Consider the following 24,339-nt stretch of genomic DNA (forward strand, 5'->3'; position numbering starts at 1 on the left):
TTTTAACAGAAGAACTTTTTAAAAGCTGTACTAAAAATGGGCCAGATCGGTTGAGAAGTTCTGTGCAATGCAAAATTAAGCTCCCAAAGAAAAACAATGAGTCATCTTGGGAAAATAATCACCATTTATTTTCTAGTTTTAAAATGTTGGATTATCTCAGTAATCCTTACAGGTCATCCAATGTTCCCCTCCTCCTTCTCTAAAGAAGAGAAATTGCCTAAAGCAAACGGTACAGCTTGTGTCCCTCTGGTGTAGCTAGAAATTCTTCCAATTTTGTTTGAAGAAAGAGGTTTAATTGTAGAACATTTTAAAACAAAACAATGAAAAGTGGCCATGTAGTATTTGTCAAAAGAGAGATGGAAGGGAAGGGAAGGGAAGGGAAGGGAAGGGAAGGGAAGGGAAGGGAAGGGAAGGGAAGGAGGTGGGACATTGTCAGGGTTGGTAAAAGCTGGAGAAAGAAAGCAGTAGATATGATACAATTGTCCAATAATCTTGTTTTTTTTCCTGCAATCACAAAGTATTTTGACTAGTCTAGCTTAGTGATGGATTTCCTACAGCTGGATGGATGGATTTCCTACAGCCCTTCAGAAAATTAAATTGAGAACAAGCGATCCTTACATTTGCCCTAAACTCTATTGTAGCCCTTTAATGGTAAATCTTTCTGAGTGCTATTGTAACAAAGCAAAAATCCAGTGAAATTAGCATATGGAAATGTGGAAGCATCATTATGGAGTCTGAATGATATTTTCAAAAATTGGTACTTTTGCTAAACTGCAGGATGATCTCTTCCACCCTCTGCAAAAATTTAAATATTTACATAGAGTGCTTGTACATGCCACTCTTAGGGATTCTGATAGGATTCTGATATACTGTACATTAGAAAGTAAGAGAAAGGTGGGAGAAGAAATTAAGGTTTGACTGATAAGCAGCAGTGCAGAGGACAGCGCGCTCCTTCTGTGTAAATGTTCACAACTAGGGAAAGTTACAGAGTGTTTTAACCAAATTTAAAAACTCATCAGACTAAGTAATAGGTATACCAGACATAGCTCTCCTTTGGTTACCCCATCTCTCTGAATGTAGCATTACAGATTTTGATTCAAAACACTAAAGTTCACAAAGACAAATATGTATCTGAAATTAAAACAAATAAATATTAATTAATGTAGCCTTAGGATAGTTGCACATGTTTAAAAAACACAAGATGTATAAGGCAGTTTTCCCCAAAGGTGCTAGATAGCGATTCCCATCAATTTCAGTTACCTTGGCCAAATATTTTAGTCTAGTAAATCTGGAAAGTGTCAGCTTGGGGAAGATTAATTTAAGCCATCTGTCTTTCAATCCTTTTTAGAATCCATAAAATAAAGGCAAACTCTTCCTCAAGATGGGCTCAGCTTCTGGTGACTATCTGGCCATATCGGCATTGTTTTCTTAGCACCAATAGGGAGACAGTTTGCCATTGCCCTCTTCTGGTTATGCTGTTAGATGGGATTTCTTGGTGAGGTTTTATGGATAGTCACCAGGTACAAGCAGTTCAGCTTTTTGGTGCAGTGACACTTCTTGTCACATCATGAAATTTATTTTTCTTAATCTGCCAATTTCACCTCCCCTATATCTCTGTCCATTTCTTTTCCTTAGTACTTCTTTTTTTTGTCTTGACATGATTTCATATGGCTCTTTAGAGATTCAATCAAAATCTTGGCTTTCCAAGGACATTTCTGCTACCCACTCCTCTAGCACAAAGCCAGTGTCTAAGAACTGCAATGAAGAAGTGCCTGGTTTCCCCCTCTCTTTGGGTAGAAAAGATTTGATCTGTGTGGGTGCAAGCAACCCAGTTCTAGGCTTTAACTGAAGTCACAGTATTCTTTTTGTTCTTGCCATTCAAGTACACTTGAATACCAGCTATCTCCATGTGTCATCAGAAATATGCCTCAGTTCAATGGCATTGACTTCCAACAATTTATATAACGACCAGCATTACAACTTGATTGACTGTCCTGACTGACTTGTCCCTATGTGCCAGTTCATAATGATTAGTCTTGTACCTGGCGCAACTACAGACCATGACCGGCACATCATTTGTTCAACCTACCTTAGGAATTTTTTCAGAGCCTATGCTCCACTGGCCCATCTGATGATTTCTCTGTAACAACATACTGAATACTGGTGGAAACGAAGCAGCCCAGTCTTATAGGAATGGTGGCAAAGGGCTCTTTCTTACTATTCTTACCAATTGGGCCCAGGGAAGCCCATGTATGGACGGCATGTGGGTTTTCAGCAGATGCCTTGGGAGTGCTTCCAAAGCAGCTCTTATGAGAAAAGCCAGTCTGCTAATAGGCTTCTCATGACTGTTTCCATAACTAGCAGCAACATCTTGGCATATCCACAGGGTACCATGCCAGACCTTGACATAAGAATCAGCTGCTGTGGTTTTGTTGCACGTGTCCTGCCTGCTTCCCAGGAACCAGGTAGAAGAGTGTGTGCACGTGTGTGGGGGTGGGGAAGGAGGGGAATAGGCTGCACCTGCTTCTGTTCCAGGACCAAAATATTCTAAGGTCCCTGTGGGTGACTTCATGAGCACCTCCAAGAACTTGCATCCAACAAAATTTGCCAACTATTTCTTCTGGGATTTGAAAGAGAAAAAAAAAGTGTCCCGGTCCAGCCTACAAAATCTCCCACAAGGCTTCCCATACGAATATTAGCTGATCTTGCTTTTCTTCCAGTCCCAGTGGGGTCAGCTAGATGCCATGTGTATATTGCTACAGCAGTGTATGATGACAGAGTAAGTAAAATTATTTTGATCTAGACTTTGGATAAAAAACGCATAATGCCCATATTATGCCATGGCTTACATCTGATTTCATGCTGCCAAAGGTAGGGTTTTGTATTAACTGGCCAGCCTGCTTTCTCTTACCCAAGTAAAAACAGGTCCATTCTTTTTTCAATTACCACAAGTTATTTAAGCCGATCTCTCGGTCTGAGGCTGAATCGTTATCATTTTCCCAGGGGTAAATTAATTTACTATGCTGCTGGCAAGATTTATGCAAAAAAAAAAAGATCCTTCCACTGTGGTAAGCACATAAGGTATCTCCTGCCAGCCTTTTAAGTGTTATTTGCGTCTCTCTCTTTGTGTGGGTGGGTGTTTGGAGCGCAGAACCCCGGTTTCTAGTTGGAGAAAGCTGTTAAGCATTGAAGCTATCACCTTCCGCCGGCAGTCTGCGTGTATAATTTTAAATACCTATCACTTTATGGAGGGATGCAATATGTAGCACGTTCACGCGACCTCCCGAGAGCGGGGAGAAGCGCCCCACCGACAGCCCCAGCCAAGACGCCCAGCGAGCAGGAGGAGGAGGAGGAGGAGGAAGAGGGGGAGGAAGCCTCCGCGCCGGACTTGTTGCTTCTGCCAAGAGCCGGGCGTGGGCTGCAGCCGAGAAAGTCGGAGCCGGTCCGGGGAGACTTTCAATCTTGGTGCAGCAGGAAGGGACGGAGAAGGCTTCTTCACCGCCTCCTTTGCCGACCGCCTCTGCCTTCGCTCGGCCGCTGGATCCCGGCCGAGTTCTGAACGTGGACTGCGCGGCGCTTCGCGGGCTCTCCCCTCCCTCCCTCCCCTCCCCTCCCTTCTCGGTGTGTTTTGTTTAAATGAGAAACATAGAAGGGGCGGGCCCTGGGCGAGCGTGTAATCGGATAGCTCTGCCTTTCTGTCTGACATCCACATGCCGCTCTGCCTGAAAAGGCGGCGAGGAAGCCGAGGAGGAGGCAGAGAAAGGGAAGAGCAGCAAAGCCCGCACCGGCGTCCGCGCGGCTTCAGTCAAGACCCCACGCGTCGGAGGAAGAAGGAGGCGGCGGCGGCGACAGAGCAGCACTCGAGTGGCCGTTCGCGGCGCCGCATCCGGAAAACGCCTCGGGCGTGAAGCTTGACCGGCGGCCGCCTGAGAGCGCCAAGTGGCAGCGCGCAGGGGAAGCAGCCGGGCGCCGCGGGCTGAGGAGATCCCCCCTTCGCCGGGAGCGCCGTTAGCTGCGGTCTGGCTCTCCGCCGCCGGGCTAGGGCGAGGACTGAGGGTGCGCGGCTGGCTGGCTGGCTGGGGGCGATGTCAAGGCGGCCCGTTTTTTGGCCTTTGCTTTCTTTTGCCGCCGGCTTTTCGAAGGACCTTGCCAAGGATGCCGTGCTAAAGGCGACGCCGCTCTGAAGAACGGAGGGGGGGGGTCTCTCGCGTGCTCCTGGGCGGGGGTGGGCGTGCGGTTCTTCTGCTCCCGTGTCTATCGCCGGCTGAGCGCGCCTCCGTAGGGCTGCTCGGTGCCTCTCGTTCGTGCTGAACGTCAGGAGTTCCCTCCAGCTCGCCGATCTTTTGGTGGGGGGGGGGGGAGAGTGGGTTTATTGCGGAGCCGAGAGGAGGAAGCCACCGGAACGGATTCTTCGGCAGAGGAAATTCTGGGACGGAATCCGGAGAGTTGCGAAAGAAAATCCAGCTCTCCAGCGCGCCTAAGGAGGAATCGCTCTTTGGCCATCAAGGATTTCTCCATCCTCCCCGAAATGGATACAGTTCTTCTGCTCTGGGGATTTCTCCTTCTTCTTCGTTTGGCCGGATCGGGAGTCTTGGGGCAAGCAGCAGGTAAGAACTAAGGATCACCACTCCTATTTTAAAAGACACCTCCAACCTGCCTCTGTCGACCAATTTCCTTCAAGAGAGAGGGGGAAGCGACCAACCAGGGGTTACTCAGCCAGATTCTGCTTTTATCTACGGCCGTAACTCTGCTCCTTTACTGAAAAACAACTTAATCCCCTACTTGAGTTGGTTGCAAAATGGATGATGACTTTGTAACAAACTGAAAAGTCTGGGGTTGTTTTTAGCTATGTCACATATGGAATAAATCAAAGATCTAAACATACCACAAAGTCCCCCTTGCTATGTAATTTTTGTGGAGGCGGAGAGAAAATAGAACTTCTCCAAATCTGTCCCGTCTTTAACAAAAAGACGTAAATCAGTTCTAAATGTGAGATACGTTTCAGATTTACATTTCTAAAATAAGAAAATTCCGACTGTCGTGGTGCTGGAAGGGAGATTCCCTTCTAGAAATAGAAAAGTTTGCATTTTCAAAAGTGAGTGCGTGGCTTGGACTCGGGAAAGAACAGCCGACCGCATCTTTTCTGCTTAATATCTAAGAAATACAGTATCCGAGGATGTCCTTTGCATATGTTCCTGCACGTGCACGCACGCGCGTACAGGTGTACTTTCTTCCGTGGGGAGATGCCAACAATATTGGCTGAAACCTCTTGCAAAATGGTTAGGAACTTTTCTGAATGAAACTTACTGGCCAAAAAAAGGGTGCAAGGAAGAATTGAGGCAATCCATATGGTGCATTTCAAGTCTCCCAGTCAATTTCAAAGCGCAGTGAATTGTTGCTTCTTTGAAACTCTTCCAGCCTCGTTGAAAGAAAAAAGGAGGCTGCAACTAATCTCCGTTTACTGGCGAAGAGGGCGCGCTAAACCCATCCGCCTTAATTACTCCTTCTGAGACATCAGACGCTCCTTTCCTCTAAATTGGTTACTGAGCGGTTAGTGAAAACTCTGATAAGGCAGATCAGACCCCAAACAGCAGGGTTGGGGGAGGGGAAAAAGAGCCAGGAAACACCAGCTTTATCCGGCGAAGTGCACTTAAGATAGTTTCGAAATAACGGGGGGGGGGGGGGGCGTCCTGAGCGCGCGAAGGGAATACAAATTGTTCGCGGCGCGGTTCCAAGTCTGTTCCAAAGAGAGTCTGATTCAATTCGAGGTCTGCTGGGGCGCCGCGCAATCCTGCGCACGGTTCCTGCACTAAAAAGTCTCCGAGAGTTTGTCGCCCAGCCTGCAGGATGGCTCCAACAGTCAAGCTAGAATCAGGTTATGATGGGTTTCCCACGAAGGTGGCTTCATTTTACCGGTGAAAGAAATCCGCCACTCGCTAGGCCTTAGCCGAGCGCCAGGGCTTCTTTGGCACGAAAGCTTTACCCAAGGGTGGCTTGAGCGTAAGCAGAGCGCTTTTGCCACAGCCCAGAAAAACAGCCAAGCCACACCCCAAAAGTTCCCGCATCAAAGGGATCTGGGATCCCTAAGTGGTTTTGAAACCCGGCTCTTTTCCCTCCAGCAACGAAACGTTGGAGGGACGCAGCGGGTGGATGAGGATCAACTTCGGGCAGGCTGCAAGGTAGGGTGGCAGGCGAGTGCTGATCCTAACGAACTGGTGAATTTTCGCCTGACCTGCCTGCCGGAGAAAGGATCGCTAATATGCAGCGAAGAGCAGTGAAATAAGGAACGTACGAGTGATGGGCGGGAGGGTGGCCTTTTTTTTTTTTAAAAAAAAAATCAGATTATTTCGCTCCCTCCCGACCCTCCTCCTCAGTCGAAAGAACAGCAGTACAGTCATTCTCGAGCCTGTTCGCCGGGAGGAGGCAGAGTCTGCGACCCTTCGCGAGCCCCACTGCAAAAGGCGGCATTAGCTACATTCCCCGGGTCTCGCCGGGGCGGCGCTTCCCGCAGAGTCCAGGGCTTGCTGCACGCCGCCACCGCCGCTGCTCTCGCGTTTGGCGACGGCGAGTCATGCGGCAGCGCCCATCGCCCCTCCAGAGAAATGCCTCAAGTCCCACCAGGCGAAGCGGGCTTGCCCTGCAGCGCCTCCGCCAATCTCGCCCACGTTTGCGGACCTTCGGCGTTTCTCTCTCTCTCTCTCTCCCCCTCTCTCTCTCCCTCTCTCTCTCCCTCTCTCTCTCTCCCTCCCTCTCTCTCCCTCCCTCCCTCTCTCTCTCTCTCTCCCTCCCTCCCTCTCTCTCTCTCTCCCCCTCTCTCCCTGTCTCTCCCTCTCTCTCTCCCTCCCTCTCTCTCCCTCCCTCTCTCTCTCTCTCCCTCCCCCCCCTCTCTCTCTCTCCCTCCCTCTCCTCTATTCAAACAGCCGGCTAGAAATCCCCTTTGGGAGTCCGCGCGGCATCCCGTCCTCCAGCAGTCTTCTCAAGCCAAGTTCCTCGAGGTCAGTCGGGCCAGGCGGTGCCTTGGCTTGGTTTGCGCCCGAGCTTCCCGCTAAAGTCTGACCGAGAGGGGCTGCCGAGAGGCCATCCTGTCGCCCGGCCTGGTCTGCCATGTTTTCTCGAACGAGTCTCTCCCGCCCTGGTGCACCTGGCTGTTGGACGCCGCGGAGCTCCTTGGGGGAAAGAAGCCAAGGATGATGGGCTGGGCGGATCACAAGACCCACAACTAGTAGGCAAGGCGGGTGTGGGGCAAAGACTGCTGAAGGGCGCTAATGCTGGCCCAGGTTTCGCTGTCTGACTCCATTTGCTACCCGCCCCCCCCACCCTGGAAGCTGCAGCTGATGGAAATACCCCGCTCTAAACTCTCCCCCCTCCGGCCCCAGCTTGGGAAAGTCCAAAGTGGCCGGTGAGATGAAAGGCAGGCCCTTTCAGTTCTTCCGGGGGTGCTGCTCATTTTTATTTCGCCTACGATAAAAATCAAGAGCCTCAAATGAAGGAACAAGAAAATAGTCCCTGAGTTTTCAGGGGGCTCTGCTAAGTTATGCTTTGAATAAGAAAAAAAAATGCAAGTGGAGCATTCCTCTCTGTTAGGGGAGCCCTTGAAAAGGTTGAAAGTCCTGTGATGGGGGTGAAAGTGCCTGAGAGCCCTTTGCCCTGGCAGCCCTGAGTGGATTGCAGCTATCTCAGCAGCAGTGGTTGAGGGATCTCCCCAGAGGAAGCACTTTCCCCTCGTCTGCCCAGCCCAGCCCAGCCCGGTGATTTCAGGGAAATCAGAAATGTGATTGAAGTCATAGAGGGAATAAGGGGGAGAAAGGATGGTGAATGTGTCGTAAAGTAAATACTGGCTTGTTTCCGAATTCTTGGCACTGGTGCCTTGCTGCAGAGGGTGGCTGCCTTGAAGGCTGCAGTAGCCCTGTGTTGACAGCAGGCTGGGTTTTTAAAATCTCATCTTGCCCGAGGTTGAGGCCATAGGATTTGGGCACTGACAGATGTGTGTGGCTGGTGTAGATTTGCAGAGAATATCCCTCTCATCTCTGCCCTTCTGTAAGCCCTGGGCATCTGTGGAGGCTGAACAACCAAGAACCCTTTTCAATTCCAGGGCTTGGCCATTCTGGCAGCCATTTGGGCAGGAAGAACTGAAATTTTGCAAAAGAATACGTATGGCCTCATTGGAAAAAAAACATGCCCCAATTAATTTAAGAACAAATGAGTGTGCTGGTGTGTACATAGTGGGTGTGAAGGGGAAGGGTGGATTTTCAATTTGAATCCATATTGCTAAATGAAAACAAAATGTCCTAACCACCATAAGTTTCTCTTGGGGGGGTAAGAAGGGTGGGTAGGCTTGTTTACTGGTCTTATCAGAAAGAATTTATTCCAACAGCCCTTTTTCCCTTCCCCCATAGCAAACTGCATAGGGAGTACTGTGGATGGGGAAGGAGTAGAGATTTAGCAGGTGGGGATTGGCAAAAGTAGCTTTTTGGTCCTCTCAGCTGTTAGGATTCTGTGAATAAGGAGCTCTTCCATTTTCCTCCGCAGCTGTTGTCTTCTGAAAGTCCCTGCTTGTGCATTTGCAGGATTTGCTGGAAGAACTGCAGATGTAGGAATTCTGTCCCCCCTGCAATTTGATGATCTAAATTTCCTGGAGACTAGGAGAAGTTGTCTATATTGTTAAATCCCAACCAGAGCTTGATAGAAACCAAATGGCATTGTTAACAGGTTTAGAAGAAGTAGAAGCCTTGGACTTTTGCCAGTGGGACTGGTGAAACAGTCACTAAGGCTGATTTTTAGTGCTGCTTGTGGGTTAAAACATGGCAGATCAGGAGGTCCATGTATTGGAGGCTGCCCTTTGCCCAATCGTGATGGGCATCCTTTTGCAAACTGGGAAGCAGGCAGGAGGTTGTCCCTGCTTGTAGGGGGAATCATCTCTTTTTTTTTATTATTCCATTTATATCCTGCCCTTCTCCGAAGACTCAGGGCGGCTTACAAGCTTAGCAGTAGCCTTCATTCTATGTATATGCCTGCTTATTAGGGCTTTCACACACACCCCAAGCGGCATTATTACAAAGTCAGCTTAATTGCCCCCAACAATCTGGGTCCTCATTTTACCTACCTCGGAAGGATGGAAGGCTGAGTCAACCTTGAGCCTGGTGGGATGCGAACCTGCACTAATTGCAGGCAGCTGGTGTTACTTAAGGAGGCATTAGCCCACTGCTCCATTGCCATTGATTTTCTTGGGCCACTGAAGCAGAAAGCAAATTGGGCAATCCATAAACATTCTATTTAAGCAAAGCTGAACTACCTGGATACAATGCAGCTCCATACAATGTATAGGGAAGATAGAACAAGTCTGTCCCTTTAATGCCTTTCCATCTGAATGTGAGGTTTACTGTGGTTCTGGAGAATGGTCGGAGAAAGGCTGACAAAATGCAGAAATGACAGTTTGAGATGCAATTTTCTCATTAATGTTTTTTTTTAGCAGAGTTTAACATTTTGAGTAAGAAGCATTGTAGGGAACAAGAGGCATTTTGGGTTGCTTGCCTAGCCCTTGGACATTTTTAGAATATTGGAAAGCTTTCTGATAGGACCAAAGTGAAGGACCATGTTGCATGTTATGCTAGCCATCTAGCAGTATATTGGGGTAGGAATCTAACCATTGTGGAATCTCACTTTGAACTGTGAGATGGATGGCAAATAAATTTGATAAGTAAACAAAACAGTCTTTGAAGCTAGTTCCAGCAGACTATGGTTAAACAAGTTTACTATGAAATTTGAGCTTGGCAAGTGTCTAGTTTTCGGAGAGTTTAAAAAATTACCAAAAAACTGATAATTAGGTAGAAAGAAGAACGTCTTCCTCATGCTTATTAGCTTTCTACTTTGTAAATCTTAAAAACGTACAAGGATTTTTCAAGGACTTGTGTTTGCTTTGTTGCTGCTTGTAAGATTAAGAATACTGTAAAACGTGTTTAGCGTGTCCAGCTGCAGTTTAGCATTTGCTGTTTTTCAAGAAAATGATACACAAGTGTCATTAATTATGGGTAACCATAGAATGCAATGTAGCTGTAGCATTTATGATGCATTCCTTTCCATTATGGGCTTCTGTGCTGTTAAATAAATTGTAAGCCCCCTGATTTAAGGATAAATGTAAGAGATACACAGGAACTTTGGTATATACTCTATATTTGTGGGGGCAAAGGAATTGGGGAATGTAGAAGGAGCTTCTCTCATTTGGAGAGTTGAACCACTCTCAGCTCTTGTCACCCTTAGGAACAATTTCAGTTGCAAATGAACCTCTCTGCCTGTTGTTGCTTTTCCCAAAGAGGAGGAAATTGTGGCTAATGCTTCATTTCAGCTGATTGATTTCTCCTTAATACCGACATAAAGTTAATAGAGGAGAGCAGAGCTGTGATTAAGCTATATAGCCCCAATTGCTTGACTTAGTTTGATTGAATCTCTTTTCTTTACAAATATAATCAAATAAATCCGATGCTTCTTTTGGAAGAACAGAGCTGTTTAATGGTAAAGAGGAGGATGAGAGGGCAACTTGCAGGCCAAGCTGGTTTTAATTCTACAGACTTTGATACATCCACATCAATGTAGATGAGCCAGGCCTAAGGGGCATAGTCAAAATAATTCAACATGGGTAAGAATCATTGCTTAATACTCTGTAATCACTCCTCAGTACTTTCATGAATGGGACTGAAGTAAGGATTCAAAGGTTGATTTCCTAGCAATATGAAATGCTAGTTGTGCATACAGAATTGGGTGTGAGAGTGGGAACTGCTACAGGTTAGACTTCCTCTACAGTTAGTGCAAAAGAAGGCATAACAAGAACATAAGTCAGCTTATCTGCCTAAGTAAAGTTGGGTACTTAAAATATTGTATCTTCCTTACCCAGAAGAAATAGGAGCAAGATTTGAGTTTTGTATTCTGTCTTTTACACAAGTAGCCAGTCCATAGCTGTTTCATGCCCTAATCTCTTAGCCCAGACTACTTTTCAGAGAGAGGTAAGGGTGAGTGAATCTTCTCTCCAGATCCATTTAATCCTTGCCCTTTGGGCTCATTCCTCCAGTTCTTGTAATAAGGGAGGACATCTGCTGGTTTAGGGCATCAGGTACAAGCTATGAGGAACTCCTGTGCTGCGCTCAATAGGGTACTTTGCTGGCAGGACTTATGGGGTGACAGCTTAGTTTCTAAACTTGAGAGGGGACTGCCAAGCCTCTTGAAGATCAAAATGCCACATAACTCTTGCTTTTATTTACTTAGAAAATGAATGTTTAAAATGCCTTTCAAAGCAGTTTACCGGTAGGATTCATGCACTTTGCTGTCAGTAAAAGAAGCCCATTAAATCAATTTTAGAGAAAGTTAAGAATCAACCAGCTTTAATCAAATGCAATTAAAAAAAACATGCCAATTCCAAAACATTATTTAATCAACACAATTACTATATATGATAAAATTGATGGTGGAAACTGCTGGATGAAATATTCAGGTTCTGTCTTGTTTGATTCTAATACAACTTCCTTTGTCCAAATATATATTCCTTTATTTCATTTTGTTTATTTGCTTTTCTGAATTCCTGCCCTATAACCATATTGGCCAAAAATCCACACAGTAAGGCAGCTGATCTTGAAAAAGGCTAAATAGGATTGGGGCTGGTTAATATTTGGATGGGATGCTACTAGAAAATTTCTGGACTCTACTAAACTGTGTTTTATATATTAAAATGTCTCCAAAAGAAAGTATTGATGAACCACTCTCATCTGGTGGCCAAGTAAGTGTCTATGCAATTCCAAGTCGAGATTCACCAAGAATCTTCCCCTAATGAGGTTCAGGCTTGAGAGTTTCTAAACCAGGGTGGTTAACCATCTACTCATAGGGAAGACCCAGGTGACAAGACTCCCTCACCCCACCTCTTTTCTCTTAGAAAAAAGTGATTTGATTTGTAATAGCTTAAAACTCTAGTTTTAAGTGCACTGATGAAGATTCCCCAGGCAGGCACAGGATTGGGGGGGACAAGAGAAGATACATGGTACCAGGGACTCTTCCAAAATTTGTAATGAGGAAAAACAAGCAAATAATCAGTTTTTGTCATTATGGAAATGTAAAATATTTAGCCATTAAAGTGAAACTGGTATCCATGCTTGAGACCTACACGTCCTTTGGTTTGAAAATAGTAAAAGTGCAACTAACCAGATGGTATTTATATATTTAAAGCTTGAGCTGTTTTAGTAAGTAAAAGAGGTCAGTCAAGGCCAGATTTGGTAGGATTATCTAATAGTGGGAGATGATGCCATTTCTGAAAATGCAATCTCAGCATCAAAGATACAGCCCCTTTTCTTCTATATAGGCTTTTTCTGTTAATTGATTATGTTCAGTATTTTATTAGTCACGTTGAAGCACAAAAGCAGTCATGTTGACTCACAAGGGAGAAAAAAAAATCCATACTGAGACCCTCTTCACTAGAACAATTGAAGATTTATATCATCTTTTCTGGTGAGGGCTTCTTGGAAATTTGAAAGCTTGCAACTTTCTGTCAATCATCCCCTGACCTAATAAAGACATTATCTCAAAGTGAGTTAAGAAATAGTGTCTGCAGAATGCTGCCCAGGAAAGCAAAATGGCTTAGTGATTCAAATCAAGAAGCCAGGCTCTATGTGTATGAAGGCAAACAGAATTCCTCACTTGAAAAAGCTCTATACTGTAGTTACTAGATGCTATCTAGGAAAATTCCTTCCTTCCTTCCTTCCTTCCTTCCTTCCTTCCTTCCTTCCTTCCTTCCTTCCTTCCTTCCTTCCTTCCTTCCTTCTTTCCTGTTTTTTTTAAAAAACACATTAATTATTCATCTTCAATATACATTTCCATTCTGGCTGAGACTCTCCTCTCTTCCAGTCAGCAAGAAATTCAGGATACATGAATTTGGGCATGCTGCTGCTTTTTTTCAAAGAAGCCTCTGACCAAAAAGACTACTAGGGGAGGGACGTGAATGAATTGCCGACTTTTCTTCCTCTGCAGCCCCGTGGAAACACAGTTACTGGACAAGGAATGGAGTCATAGCAATAGCAATGGCACTTAGACTTCTATACCACTTCACAGTGCTTTACAGCCCTCTCTAAGAAGTTTGCAGAGCCAGCATATTGTCCCCAACAACCTCGGTCCTCATTTTACCCACCTCAGAATGAAGGAAGGCTGAGTCAACCTTGATCCGGTCAGAATCAAACTCCTGGAGTTAGCCTGAAATACTGCATTCTAACCATTGTGCCATCATGGCTCTGATAACATGCATTCTCTTCTAGCATCCACCCTCACCTACATAAAGTTCCTTGGAGGAAAGAAGAGTTATGAAATGAAAGGCAGCTTCTTTTTTGTTGTTGTTAAAGGAAGTTCAGAGAGCATACTTCACAGTAATTTTTCAACCAGGCAACAACAACAACAACAACAACAACAATATGAAGTTGGAAGGTACCTTGGAGGTCATCTAGGCCAACCTCCTTCTCAAGCAGGAAACCCTATACCATTTCAGACAAATGGCTGTCCAGTCTCTTCTTAAAAACCTCCAGTGTTGGAGCATTCACAGCTTCTGGAGGCAGGTTGTTCCACTGATTAATTGTTCTAACTGTCAGGAAATTTCTCCTTAGTTCTAGGTTGCTTCTCTCTCTGGTTAGTTTCCATCCATTGCTTCTTGTCCTGCCTTCAGGCGCTTTGGAGAATAGCTTGACTCCCTCTTTTTTGTGGCAGCCCCTGAGATATTGGAACACTGCTATCATGTCCCCCCTCATCCTTCTCTTCATTAAATACCCAATTCCAGCAACCGTTCCTTATATGTTTTAGCCTCCAGTTGCTCTTCTCTGTACTCTTTCTAGAGTCTCAACATCTTTTTTACATTGTGGTGACCAAAACTGGATGCAGTATTCCAAATGTGGCCTTACCAAGGCATTGTAAAGTGGTATTAACACTTCACGTGATCTTGATTCTATCCCTCTATTAATGCAGCCTAGCACTGTGTTGGCTTTTCTGACAGCTGCAGCACACTGCTGGCTCATATTTAAGTGATTGTCCACTAGGACTCCGAGATCCCTCTCACAGTTGCTACTATTGAGCAATGTACCACCTATACTATACCTGTGCATTTGATTTTTCTTGTCTAAATGTAGAACCTTACTTTTTTCACCATTGAATTTCATTTTGTTAGATAGCGCCCAATATTCAAGTCTGTCAAGATCCTTCTGTATCTTAAGCCTATATTCTGGAGTGTTGGTTATTCCTGCTAGCTTGGTATTATCCGCAAATTTGATGAGTCCTGGGGAACCCCACTACACACTTCCCTCCATGTAGATGCTGTTCCATTGAGGACCACACGCTGGTTATGGCCAGTCAGTCAGCTATGAATCCATCTGGGGCTGATGCTGTCTAACCCACATTTTTCTATCTTATCAAATAGTAGGTTGTGGTCTACTTTATCAGATGCCTTACTGAAGTCCAAGTAAATTATATCCACAACATTCCTCTGGTCCACTAATTTTGTCACCTGGTCAAAGAATGCAATAAGATTTGTCTGGCATGATCTGTTTTTGACAAACCCATGTTGACTTTTGGTAATGACTTTGTTTTGCCTCTAGGTGTTTGCTGATTTGTTGCTTGATTATTTTTTCCAAGATCTTCCCAGTTATTGAGGTCAGGCTGATAGGTCTGTAGTTTCCTGGATCTATTTTTCCCCTTTTTTGAAGATGGGGAATACATCAGTCCTCTGGTAGTTCCCCAATGCTCCAGGATCTTTGAAAGATATAGTTCAGTGGTTCTGAGATCACATCTGCCAGTTCTTTCAGAACCTTGGGGTGTAATCCATCTGGTCCTGGTGATTTGAACTCATCTAGGGTGGTCAGGTGCTCACTTATCATTTTCTTGCCTATCTTAACTTGTGTTTCTAATCTGTTTTTTACGGTACTGTTTTTGATAGGTTGGGCTGTTTTTTCCCTTTGTGTAAATATGGATGCAAAAAACCAGTTGAGTAGTTCTGCTTTCTCCCTGTTGCTTGTCACCTTCTTGCCACTTTCTCCCACTAATGGACCAATCATTTTCTTAACTTTTTTCTTTTTTTTACATGTGGAAAGAACTTTTTGTTATTTTTTACTTTTGTTGCAAGCCTTAGTTCATTTTGAGCATTAGCTTTCCTCAGTTCATCTTTGCAGGCTCCGGCTATTTGCTGATATTCTGCCTTAGTTATGTGCCCCTCTTTCCAGTTTTTATACTTGTTCTTTTTGTCTTTCAATTTATCAGAGAGTTCTTTATGCAGCCATGCTGGTTTCTTTTGAGAGCTGTTATTTTTCTTCTTTGTTGGTATTGTGCTAGACTGGGCTTTTATAATCTCACTTTTCAAAATTTCCCAAGCTTCTTGAGTTGTTTTCCCCTTGAGGATTCTCATCCATGGAATCCTTCCCAAGCTCTCTCTAAGTTTGTTGAAATTAGCTCTCTTAAAGTCCAAGACTCTAGTTTGACTGTGTTCAATTGTTTGTGCTTACATAATGTTGAATTCCAATATTGCATGATCACCCTAACCCCCAAGGTTCCTGTGGCTTCAATATCTTTTATCATTTCATCTCTGTTAGTGAGAATTAAATCCAATATGGCTGATCCTCTAGTTCCCTTCTCTACTTTTGGGAGACAAAGTTGTCTGCTAGGTTTGTCAGGAATCTGTTTGATCTTCCACTTGGTGCAGAGTTTGTCTCCCAGTTGATGTCAGGGTAATTAAAGTCCCCCATTACTATTGTGATGTGCTTCCTACATACCTTAGTTAACTGACTAGCAAAAAGTTTGTCTATTGCCTCTGTTTGGTTAGGTGGCCTATAGCAGGGGTCCCAAACCTTATGGGCACCAGGGACTGGTTATGTGGAGAGAGATTTTTCCATGAACCGGAGGGGCCGTGACTTTGTGTGCTGCCTGCATCCTTTGGATGGGGCTTTCCTTGTTTGTGCAGACTGGTTGCTGGCATGCCGTGGCCTGGTACTGGTCCACGGACTGGGGGTTGGGGACCCTTGGCCTATAGTATACACCTATGGCAATGTCATTTTCCCCCTTTTATATTGACCCAAATGCATTCAAGACAGTTTTCATTATTGTTGTGCTCTACCTCTGTAGAGATGTAGTTATTTCTTATAGAGAGAGCAACTCCACCTCCTCTTTTATTTGGTCTGTTTCTTTTCAATAATTTAAATCCTTCTAGCTGTGTGTTCCTTTTGTGGGTTTCATCCCACCAAGTGTCCATAATGGCAATAATATCATATCTGCCCTCATTTTCCTGAATTTCTAATTCACCCTGTTTGTTGCTCATGCTCTGTGCTTTGGTGTATAGACATTTGAGTCCTTTATGACTGACCCTGTGTTTACTTTCTACATAACCTGTGTGGTGCCTGAGTTCCCCTTATTTTCTTACCACCTGTTTGATTAGTGCACTTTGTGTGGCACTCGCTATTGTAAGCTTGATTTTGCTTGGCAGCAAAGTTGATATTCTTGTCCACACACACATCTATGTTACATGCACTGATAACCCTATAATTTTTAGATTTCCGGGGACAGGGATGTTCTGTATCAATTAACGCACTGTCCCCATTGTTTAGTTTAAATATTTCTGTGAATTTATTGCCAAGTAACAGTCCCTTTCTTTGATGGATGCAAACCGTCTCTTTTATACATTTTTTCATTGGACCAGCTGCAGACATCATGACTAATATAACCAAAGCCTTCCTCTTTACACCACTCCTTTAGCCACATATTGAATTCTGCTATACGCTGGCCTTTTCCATTTTGCTCTTTATACACTGGTAAAACCTCTGAAAAAGTAAGCCTAGAGCTTATCCTGCTAAGTTCTTGCCCCAATCATTGGAAATCATTCTGCACAGAGAGTGCATCTGTTTGGGACAGATCGTTAGTGCCAAGATGTACAATAGCATCCACATCACACTCCTTGCTGGCATTCTTGACTATCTTAAAAATGCGCTTCTTGTCCCTGCTGGCAGTAGCACCTGGCAGTAGCACTGTCTAAGTCCACAGGCATGTAGCTTCAATAGTGCTGCAATAGTAAGTGCCTGTTCAGTGGTTTGTTTTGTGGGTCTTCTAGATTCAAGATCTAGAAGTGCAGGGATTTTCCCAAAGAGCTAGTTACAGTAAATGTAACTGTGGGAATTTGGAAGCTTGATTAGTGTCTCTGTTGACTGATAGATGACTGTTCCTACACAGCCCTTTCTCAGGAGTCCTGAGCTGGTCTTGGTCTCTGGGTGAAGGAAGGAAGGAAGGAAACCGGTAATGAGTAGCCAGGATTCCTGTGAATCACTATAGACAACAGGAATCAAGAATGAGTTTGCTGTAAACTAATGGTAAGAAAGAGAAGTTGTGCTTAAGATAGGGTGAGACATGGGCAATTTGTGTTAATATTTCTCCATGAGATTGAGTAGACTTTTCCAGCATTTTCCAGCATAGGAATTACCTGAGATAGATTATATGTGGTTCTTAGAAGATTTTTTTTATTTATTGTCCCCATCCCCCTCTTCATTTGCCAGCTCTTTTCCACTGCTCCTGGATTCTCTCCCTCTCTCCCATTTGGAACTACTTATCTGAAAAGGTTTGAGCTATATAAAAAAGTTTCAACTAAAAACTAACACCATGGTGTTAGTTAAGACTTATGGATGAACTATATATAACCTTAAAGTTAAAAAATCTAATGGAATTGGTCTGTTTGCTTTTTAAATTGCACTATGTTCAACTTTTCTTTGTCCTCCTGGATCATGGAATGGGCTGAGTGTTTGTTTTCTTTTGTCAATATGTACAACTGCTTTGGAATACCAGACACCATGACACAAATATGTAGACATGGGTGCTCTCTGATCTGTTTTTTCCCAGAAGACTTAGAGACATCTGGAGGACTTATTTGGAATTATTTAATTTATTACCTATCACATTTTTAGTCTGGGTCTTCTGCCTCCCCCCAGATCTCCTTTTGTCACTGTCCACTTTTTCTCCTGTTATTTCAAAAGTAAATGAGGCCTTTATTATTATTTTTAAAGTGCTTAAACAACTGTGTTGATTTTAGATCTATAAACCTATCCATCTGCATTGGGCCTATAAATGTACATCTAATGAGAGAGCCAGCTTAGTTTCGTGGTTAAGGCACCAGGCTAAAATCTGAGAGGACCTGAGTTCTAGTTCCTCCTTAGGCATGAAAGCAAGCTGAGTGACCTTGGGCCAGTCACCCACCCTCAGCCAACTCACCTCACAGGGTTGTTGTTCTGGGGAAAACAGGAGGAAGAAGGAGTATTAGATATGTTTGCTGCCTTAAGTTGTTTATTTAAAAAATGTGGGATATAAATAAAAATAAATAATGGAATGTAAAGTAGGATACTTATAATTTCTGTCAATCCATTGCCTCCATTATACGTAAAATGTGTATATGTCCAGGGCCATATTTTGGGGAGAATCCACCAGCAATTGTACCAGCAAGCTCTTCTTATTTGCAAAAATAATTCATTTTATGCAAAGTGCATTCTCCTTGAATATACATATTTCTCTTTGAAATACAATCTGCATTTCTTAGCTATTTTTGTTGCTTTATCTCCTGAGATATTCAAAGGTTAAAAATAGATTGTGATGATAACATTTTACAAAGAGCACACTGCCAAAGCTTCCCTATAAGGCCTATAACTAGGCTATGAGTTCCTTTTGCCTTAGCAGATGGCACTAGCTAGTTGACTGTCTAATCTGAAAAAATGAAGTGGGGTCAGACCTGATTATCCCAGACCTGGATGGGAGTCTACCAAGAAATCCCCAGACTGTAGATTATCATAAAGTGGAAAAAAAATCCAAAAGTAAAGAATGACAAATTATTATTATGCCAAGAAATCTGCATGACAGCATTCATATTGTCACTAGAGAATAGAATAGAATAGAATAGAATAGAATAGAATAGAATAGAATAGAATAGAATAGAATAGAATAGAATAGAATAGAATAGAATAGAATAGAATAGAATAGGAAGGGACCTTGGAGGTCTTCTAGTCCAGCCCCCTGATCGAGCAGGAGAGGTGAGCATCTCTTTAGATTCAAAGACAAAATGTGCTTAGGGAACACATAGCCCCAGTCTGCAATTCCTTAAAGCAACTGTGTCCTTTCCTGGGATCGCATACACATTTGTTTTAAGGAGTTGCAGACACATGGGTGCCCATGCTTGCATCAAAGCACTTTTTGGCTTTGAATCCAAAGTCCTTTCACAGCTCTAGTGGTCATCAAGAGTTGAATTTGACTGGGAAGAGGCTTTACCTTTTACCTCCTATTTAAATAGATGTTTCAGCAAAGTTTGTTGTTCTGGTCCCCAATAATGCAGAAATAATCAGGGTAGCTTTTTTTCTACAGATAACAAATGGGGTTTCCAGAGAATAGTTCAAGAAATTGAGAAGATGTTGACAAAAGGAGGAGCAAAAGTTGAGAAGCTGTTAATAAACAAACCTGAAAGATCAAATAATGTGTATACAGAAGTAAACCTTCTACTGGCTTACTCAGCTGGAGTCTCTTCTGCCTCCCAACCTGATGTGTTATAGTTAAGAAACACTTATAAGCATAACACTTTATTGCATGAAAGGCTCAGTATATTTTAGCAGAGCAAATGTAAGCATTCCCAACCAATCTACCTTAAGTAGCTTTCTTTGCCATGTACCACTCCCTCATTATGGCAGTAAGAAAATAGGGTCATTTAAACAAATAGGAAACCAAAAGGAAAAAAGTTCTTGTTTTCTTTACTGTCAACACATTTCTTGTAACAGGAAATTGGAAGAGCAATTTATTTATTAGAAAATACTGTGGAAACAAAAGGCTGGGTTTCAGTATTGTACAAAGGCATGGCTGGTTGAGTTTTTTATTATTATTTATATCCTGCCTTATATCTCTGAGAGATTGCTCAATGTCCATGTTGATCTCCCCAGATTTTACCCTTGCAACGTCTTTGAAATTGGTTGAGAAACGGTGATTGATCTAAAGTCAGCCAATATGCCCTGTGGAAGAGAGATTCTCCAGTTCTACGCAGCATCTGACTCTGAATTGAAAAAGCTAGAGGGGTTGAATTGCCAAATAACACTAAGCCAGAAACCACATGGCTTGGGTTCAAAGAACTTTTTTTAAACCAAAACAGGAGAAGTCACATTATGACTTACTCTGTGTGATTAGTATTTTGTGACCTCCTTGTAAAAAAGTATTTTGATGAAGATACCATGGCAGTTTCACAGCATGAATCCAAGTACTGTTATTCAGAAACAGATTTCAGTTAGTTCAACTGAGTTCATTCTAGTAACCGTTTCTCAAATGTAACTGAAGTCCAAACGATATGTGGGGGGAAAAATGCGTTGCCATGACGTACAGATTCTGTTGAGAGCTTTACATGTTTGTAATAAAGTATTTCACGGTCGCTGCTGTAGTCCAGTCAATGTAGTCCAACAAAGTAGACTTGGGTTAGGATAATCTTCATTCAGCTACTGAGCGTAACCTGAGTGCAGAGACCTCCCAGAGTTCCTCTAAGGGTGAAGCTAATTCAAGTTATGGCTGTGATAGTAAGGCATGTACAGTATCTTCCTGATACATTCAAGAACCAAGGTGTATCTAACACTTCCAGTAGCACTTTTATGTCCAGTCTTAATTTTTTTTGAGTTGTGTAGACATTCTAAACAATAATGCCTCTAGGTTTTTTTTGTCACTGTTGTGTCATGATTTTTGAAGAACTACTGGTTGTTCTTTTTTTTTTTGTTCCTGTGCTATGTTCGAATGGCATATTTGAATCAAAGCTATCTGTTTGGTTCTGAATGTATCAGAACTGAGTCCATCTTTCCCCATTGGAAGATTCAGTTCTATAAGAGAGAGGGGCAACTGCCTTCAAATGTGGCAATGTTCTGTGTTTAGCTTATACGAGGTGTTGCTTTGAACCTCTATAAAGGCATGGTGGCGTAGTTGGTTGTGTGAAAAAGCAAAGCTTACAGGGCTCATAGATTTTCACTGGCTAGCCTGTTTTCTTATAAAAGGAAAAGGAAACGTTTGCGTAGGTGATGGGTGCCGCCTTGCAAGACAATAATAAAGCAGTCCGGAAAAATAAAAGGAGGTGGGGGAGGGGGGGAAATCTCTGGCTGGCTTGCTGCTCTTTTCTTACAAATATTTATCAGGATAAGCAATTCAAATCCTTAGCTGCGAGACATCCAGTGTTGAATAATCTATGATCCCTGGCATGTGCAAATGGCTCTTTGTCTTTCTTCCCAAATATGCCACTTTAAGTCCATGCCAATCACCTCTTGTTTGACAAAGATACAGACTTAATGGTGGATTTGGTTAATTCACCTGTAATTGTATTTGTATCGGTCAGGCTCTATCTTCAGAGAAATGAGTGTGATACCTGAGATCCACTAATGTGACTTCAGTACCTAATCTAGCAAGAGATAAAGATAAATCGTGACAAGGAGGAAGCCCTGACTTCCCCACAGATGGCTTTGGTAATTAACAAAGCAGGGTAAAAACACATGTTAGATGTAGATAAATTTATGCCAGGATCTGGTGTGTTCATCCATAATGAAAGCCTGCTTCAGTTCCCCAAAGGGATGTCAAATGTGAAAAGGGAAGAGTTTTAAATAGAAAATAGTCTGGTACTCTATGAAGAGTGAAAAAGCCTTCTGTAGTTCATTTCCTAAAACTGGAAGGGGTGAACAGAGCGGTTGCCAGCATATATGTAGCTGTGCGGTGTCGAGAGGACAGTTTTGGGCAGTGAATGGGAGACCAAGGATAAATCAGATGCTTGGACTACCAGCTATTTTAATCTCCCTTGACTAGCTATAAAAGGGAGCCAAAACAAATAAATCCAGTTTTGGATGCCCATGCCGCATAGCAATTCAAATATTGTTTGTGCAACTTGGAGCAATATGTGCTCATAAAGACCTTGAAATGCTTTGCTAAAAGCTAACATTTGCAGAAATGACTTCAGTAAATCTAGCAAAAAAATATTGCAATGGGGAAAGGCAAGCCTGCAGCAAATATTTGGTAGCTACTAACTGGTTTCTTTGGCTGAGTTAAACATTTTCTTGGAAATGAGGGCTTTGAAAAGGAACTGGATGGTTGTCAAAAGCATCTTTGAAACATGTATGCTTGCCTTTAATTAAGAGTGCTATTTTGCCTTATTTGGTCATTGATACAGTTTACTGGTAACTTTTAAAGCCTAGAGCCCTTAGATTGGCTATAGCAGGTATATATTGCTGCCTAAGAGAAATTATCTATGCCATGTTTTGGAAAGGCTTAGTTGTGTTTTATGTTTGGGCTCATTGTCCTCCTTACTCCAGGAAGCCTGACTAGAGCAGCTTCTAAAGAACTGGCTGAGTTGGAGTAGCTCCATTTAACTAGTATTTGCAATGTTACCTTTAACAAGATTTGTGTCTATTCTACAATAAGATATAATTCAGCCAGCTAAACACTTGTAAAATTCATTGATTTCAGCAAGAGTGTTCACTACACTATTTAAACTGCTCCAATTGAAACCAGTGAATTTAAAAAAGCTGGGTTTACATAAGTGAAAGTTGTGGAGGAAGAAGTTTATCTACATGTTTCTAAGGAAGTTTATTTATTTATTTATTTTTGGGACTTATATGCCGCCCTATCTCCCAAAGGACTCAGGGCGGCTAACAACAATAAAAAATACAATAATACAAAAGTTAAAAAAAGAATTAAACTAGCAGCCTCAATACTAAAATTAAAAACATTTTAAAAATCCCTGTCATCAGTCGAGGTCAGCCTGATGGAAAAGGAATGTTTTAAGGCCGCAGCGAAAGGACCGGAGATCCGGGGCCATCCGGAGCTCAAGGGGAAGTTGGTTCCACAGGGCTGGTGCTCCCACAGAGAAGGCCCTCCCCCTGGGGGTCGCCAGCCGACATTGTCTAGCCGACGGCACCCTGAGGAGGCCCTCCCTGTGTGAGCGCACTGGGTGATGGGAAGTCGTTGCCGGCAGCAGACGGTCCTGCAAATATCCCGGGCATAAGCCATGTAGGGCTTTAAAGGTAAGTACCAGCACCTTAAATCTCACCCGGAGGGCAACCGGTAACCAATGCAGCTCACACAGGAGGGGTGTAATATGGGAGTATCGGGATGCTCCCATCACTACCCACGCGGCCGCATTCTGCACCAGCTGGAGCCTCCGGGTGGTCTTCAAGGGCAGCCCCATGTAGAGAGCATTGCAGTAATCTATACGGGAGGTAACGAGTGCGTGAGTGACCGTACGTAGGGCATCTCGGTCCAGATAGCACAACTGGCATGCCAGGCGAACCTGGGCAAATGCCCCCCTGGCCACAACTCCTATATGATCTTCAAAACTGAGTCGTGTATCCAGGAGGATGCCTAAGTTGTGCGCCCTATCAACGGGAGGTAACACCTCTCCTCCCATAACCAGAGATGGAACCTCTTGGACTAAACGAGATGCCGGTACGTAAAGCCACTCAGTCTTGGCCGGGTTGAGCTGGAGCCTGTTCTTCCCCATCCAGATCCATACCGCTTCCAGGCAACGGGACATCACGTCGAGGGCATCGCTGGGTTGGTTTGGGGTGGAGATGAAAAGCTGGGTATCATCGGCATATTGATGATACCTCACCCCAAAACCACGGATGATCTCACCCAGTGGCTTCATATAGATGTTGAACAGGAGGGGCGAGAGGACCGACCCCTGAGGCACCCCACAACTAAGGGGCCTTGGGGTTGATCTCTGCCCTCCTGCCAACACTGAACCTTTTTCAAATTTGACAAATGGGTGACTTTTTTTTAAAAAAAGAGAGATTGGATATAAGGCAGCTTCCTCTATTAAATAGATTGTTGGTTTCTTATTTGATAAAGTTTTCAAATGGAGGAAGTATTTAGAAATATTGCTCTAAAACAGTATATATGAATTTAGACTAACTCTCACTGGCAAACTCAGTGGGGAACGTCTATTGTTTTTAGATCAATATATATAGAAGCACAAATGTAAGGAAAAAGAAACAGTTCCAAAATATCAGTAATTGTGTGGTAGGCAATATAAAACAGCTATCTCATATTTCATTTGTCTTTTTCCATTTGTAATACTGGCTATAAATTTGTGGGAAGAATACAAAGCTTCTATCACACTTCCCAGTGGCCTCTTTGTTTGTAAATATGACTCAGTTTTGCAAACTCTAGTCTGCAAATGAATGGCTAAGTCTTTTGGTGTGGTTAGAGGTGGATTGAACTGAAATGGAAGAAATGAAAATATAAATGATAATTTTGACCAAAAATATGACATGGTCTCATAGATGGATGTAGTGGAACATTTAAAAAAGG

The 24,339-nt window shown here is 43.4% G+C and overlaps 1 protein-coding gene across 2 annotated transcripts in view; it reads left to right on the top strand.

The window, feature by feature from the left end:
- Nucleotides 1-4,399: 4,399 nt before the first annotated feature.
- The window catches only part of NRP2 (neuropilin 2), a gene marked incomplete at its 3' end in the record, with an annotated part of 202,589 nt that continues 182,649 nt past the window's right edge, over nucleotides 4,400-24,339 (top strand). For both annotated transcript variants that reach the window (XM_081333416.1, XM_081333417.1), the window contains exon 1: nucleotides 4,400-4,607. In XM_081333416.1, the coding sequence (XP_081189542.1) occupies nucleotides 4,529-4,607 (79 nt within the window). In that variant the 5' untranslated portion in view covers nucleotides 4,400-4,528. The remainder of the gene's footprint in view (nucleotides 4,608-24,339) is intronic.

Source organism: Vipera berus (genome assembly GCF_964194415.1).
Source record: "Vipera berus genome assembly, chromosome: 1".
NCBI classification, from domain to species: domain Eukaryota; kingdom Metazoa; phylum Chordata; class Lepidosauria; order Squamata; family Viperidae; genus Vipera; species Vipera berus.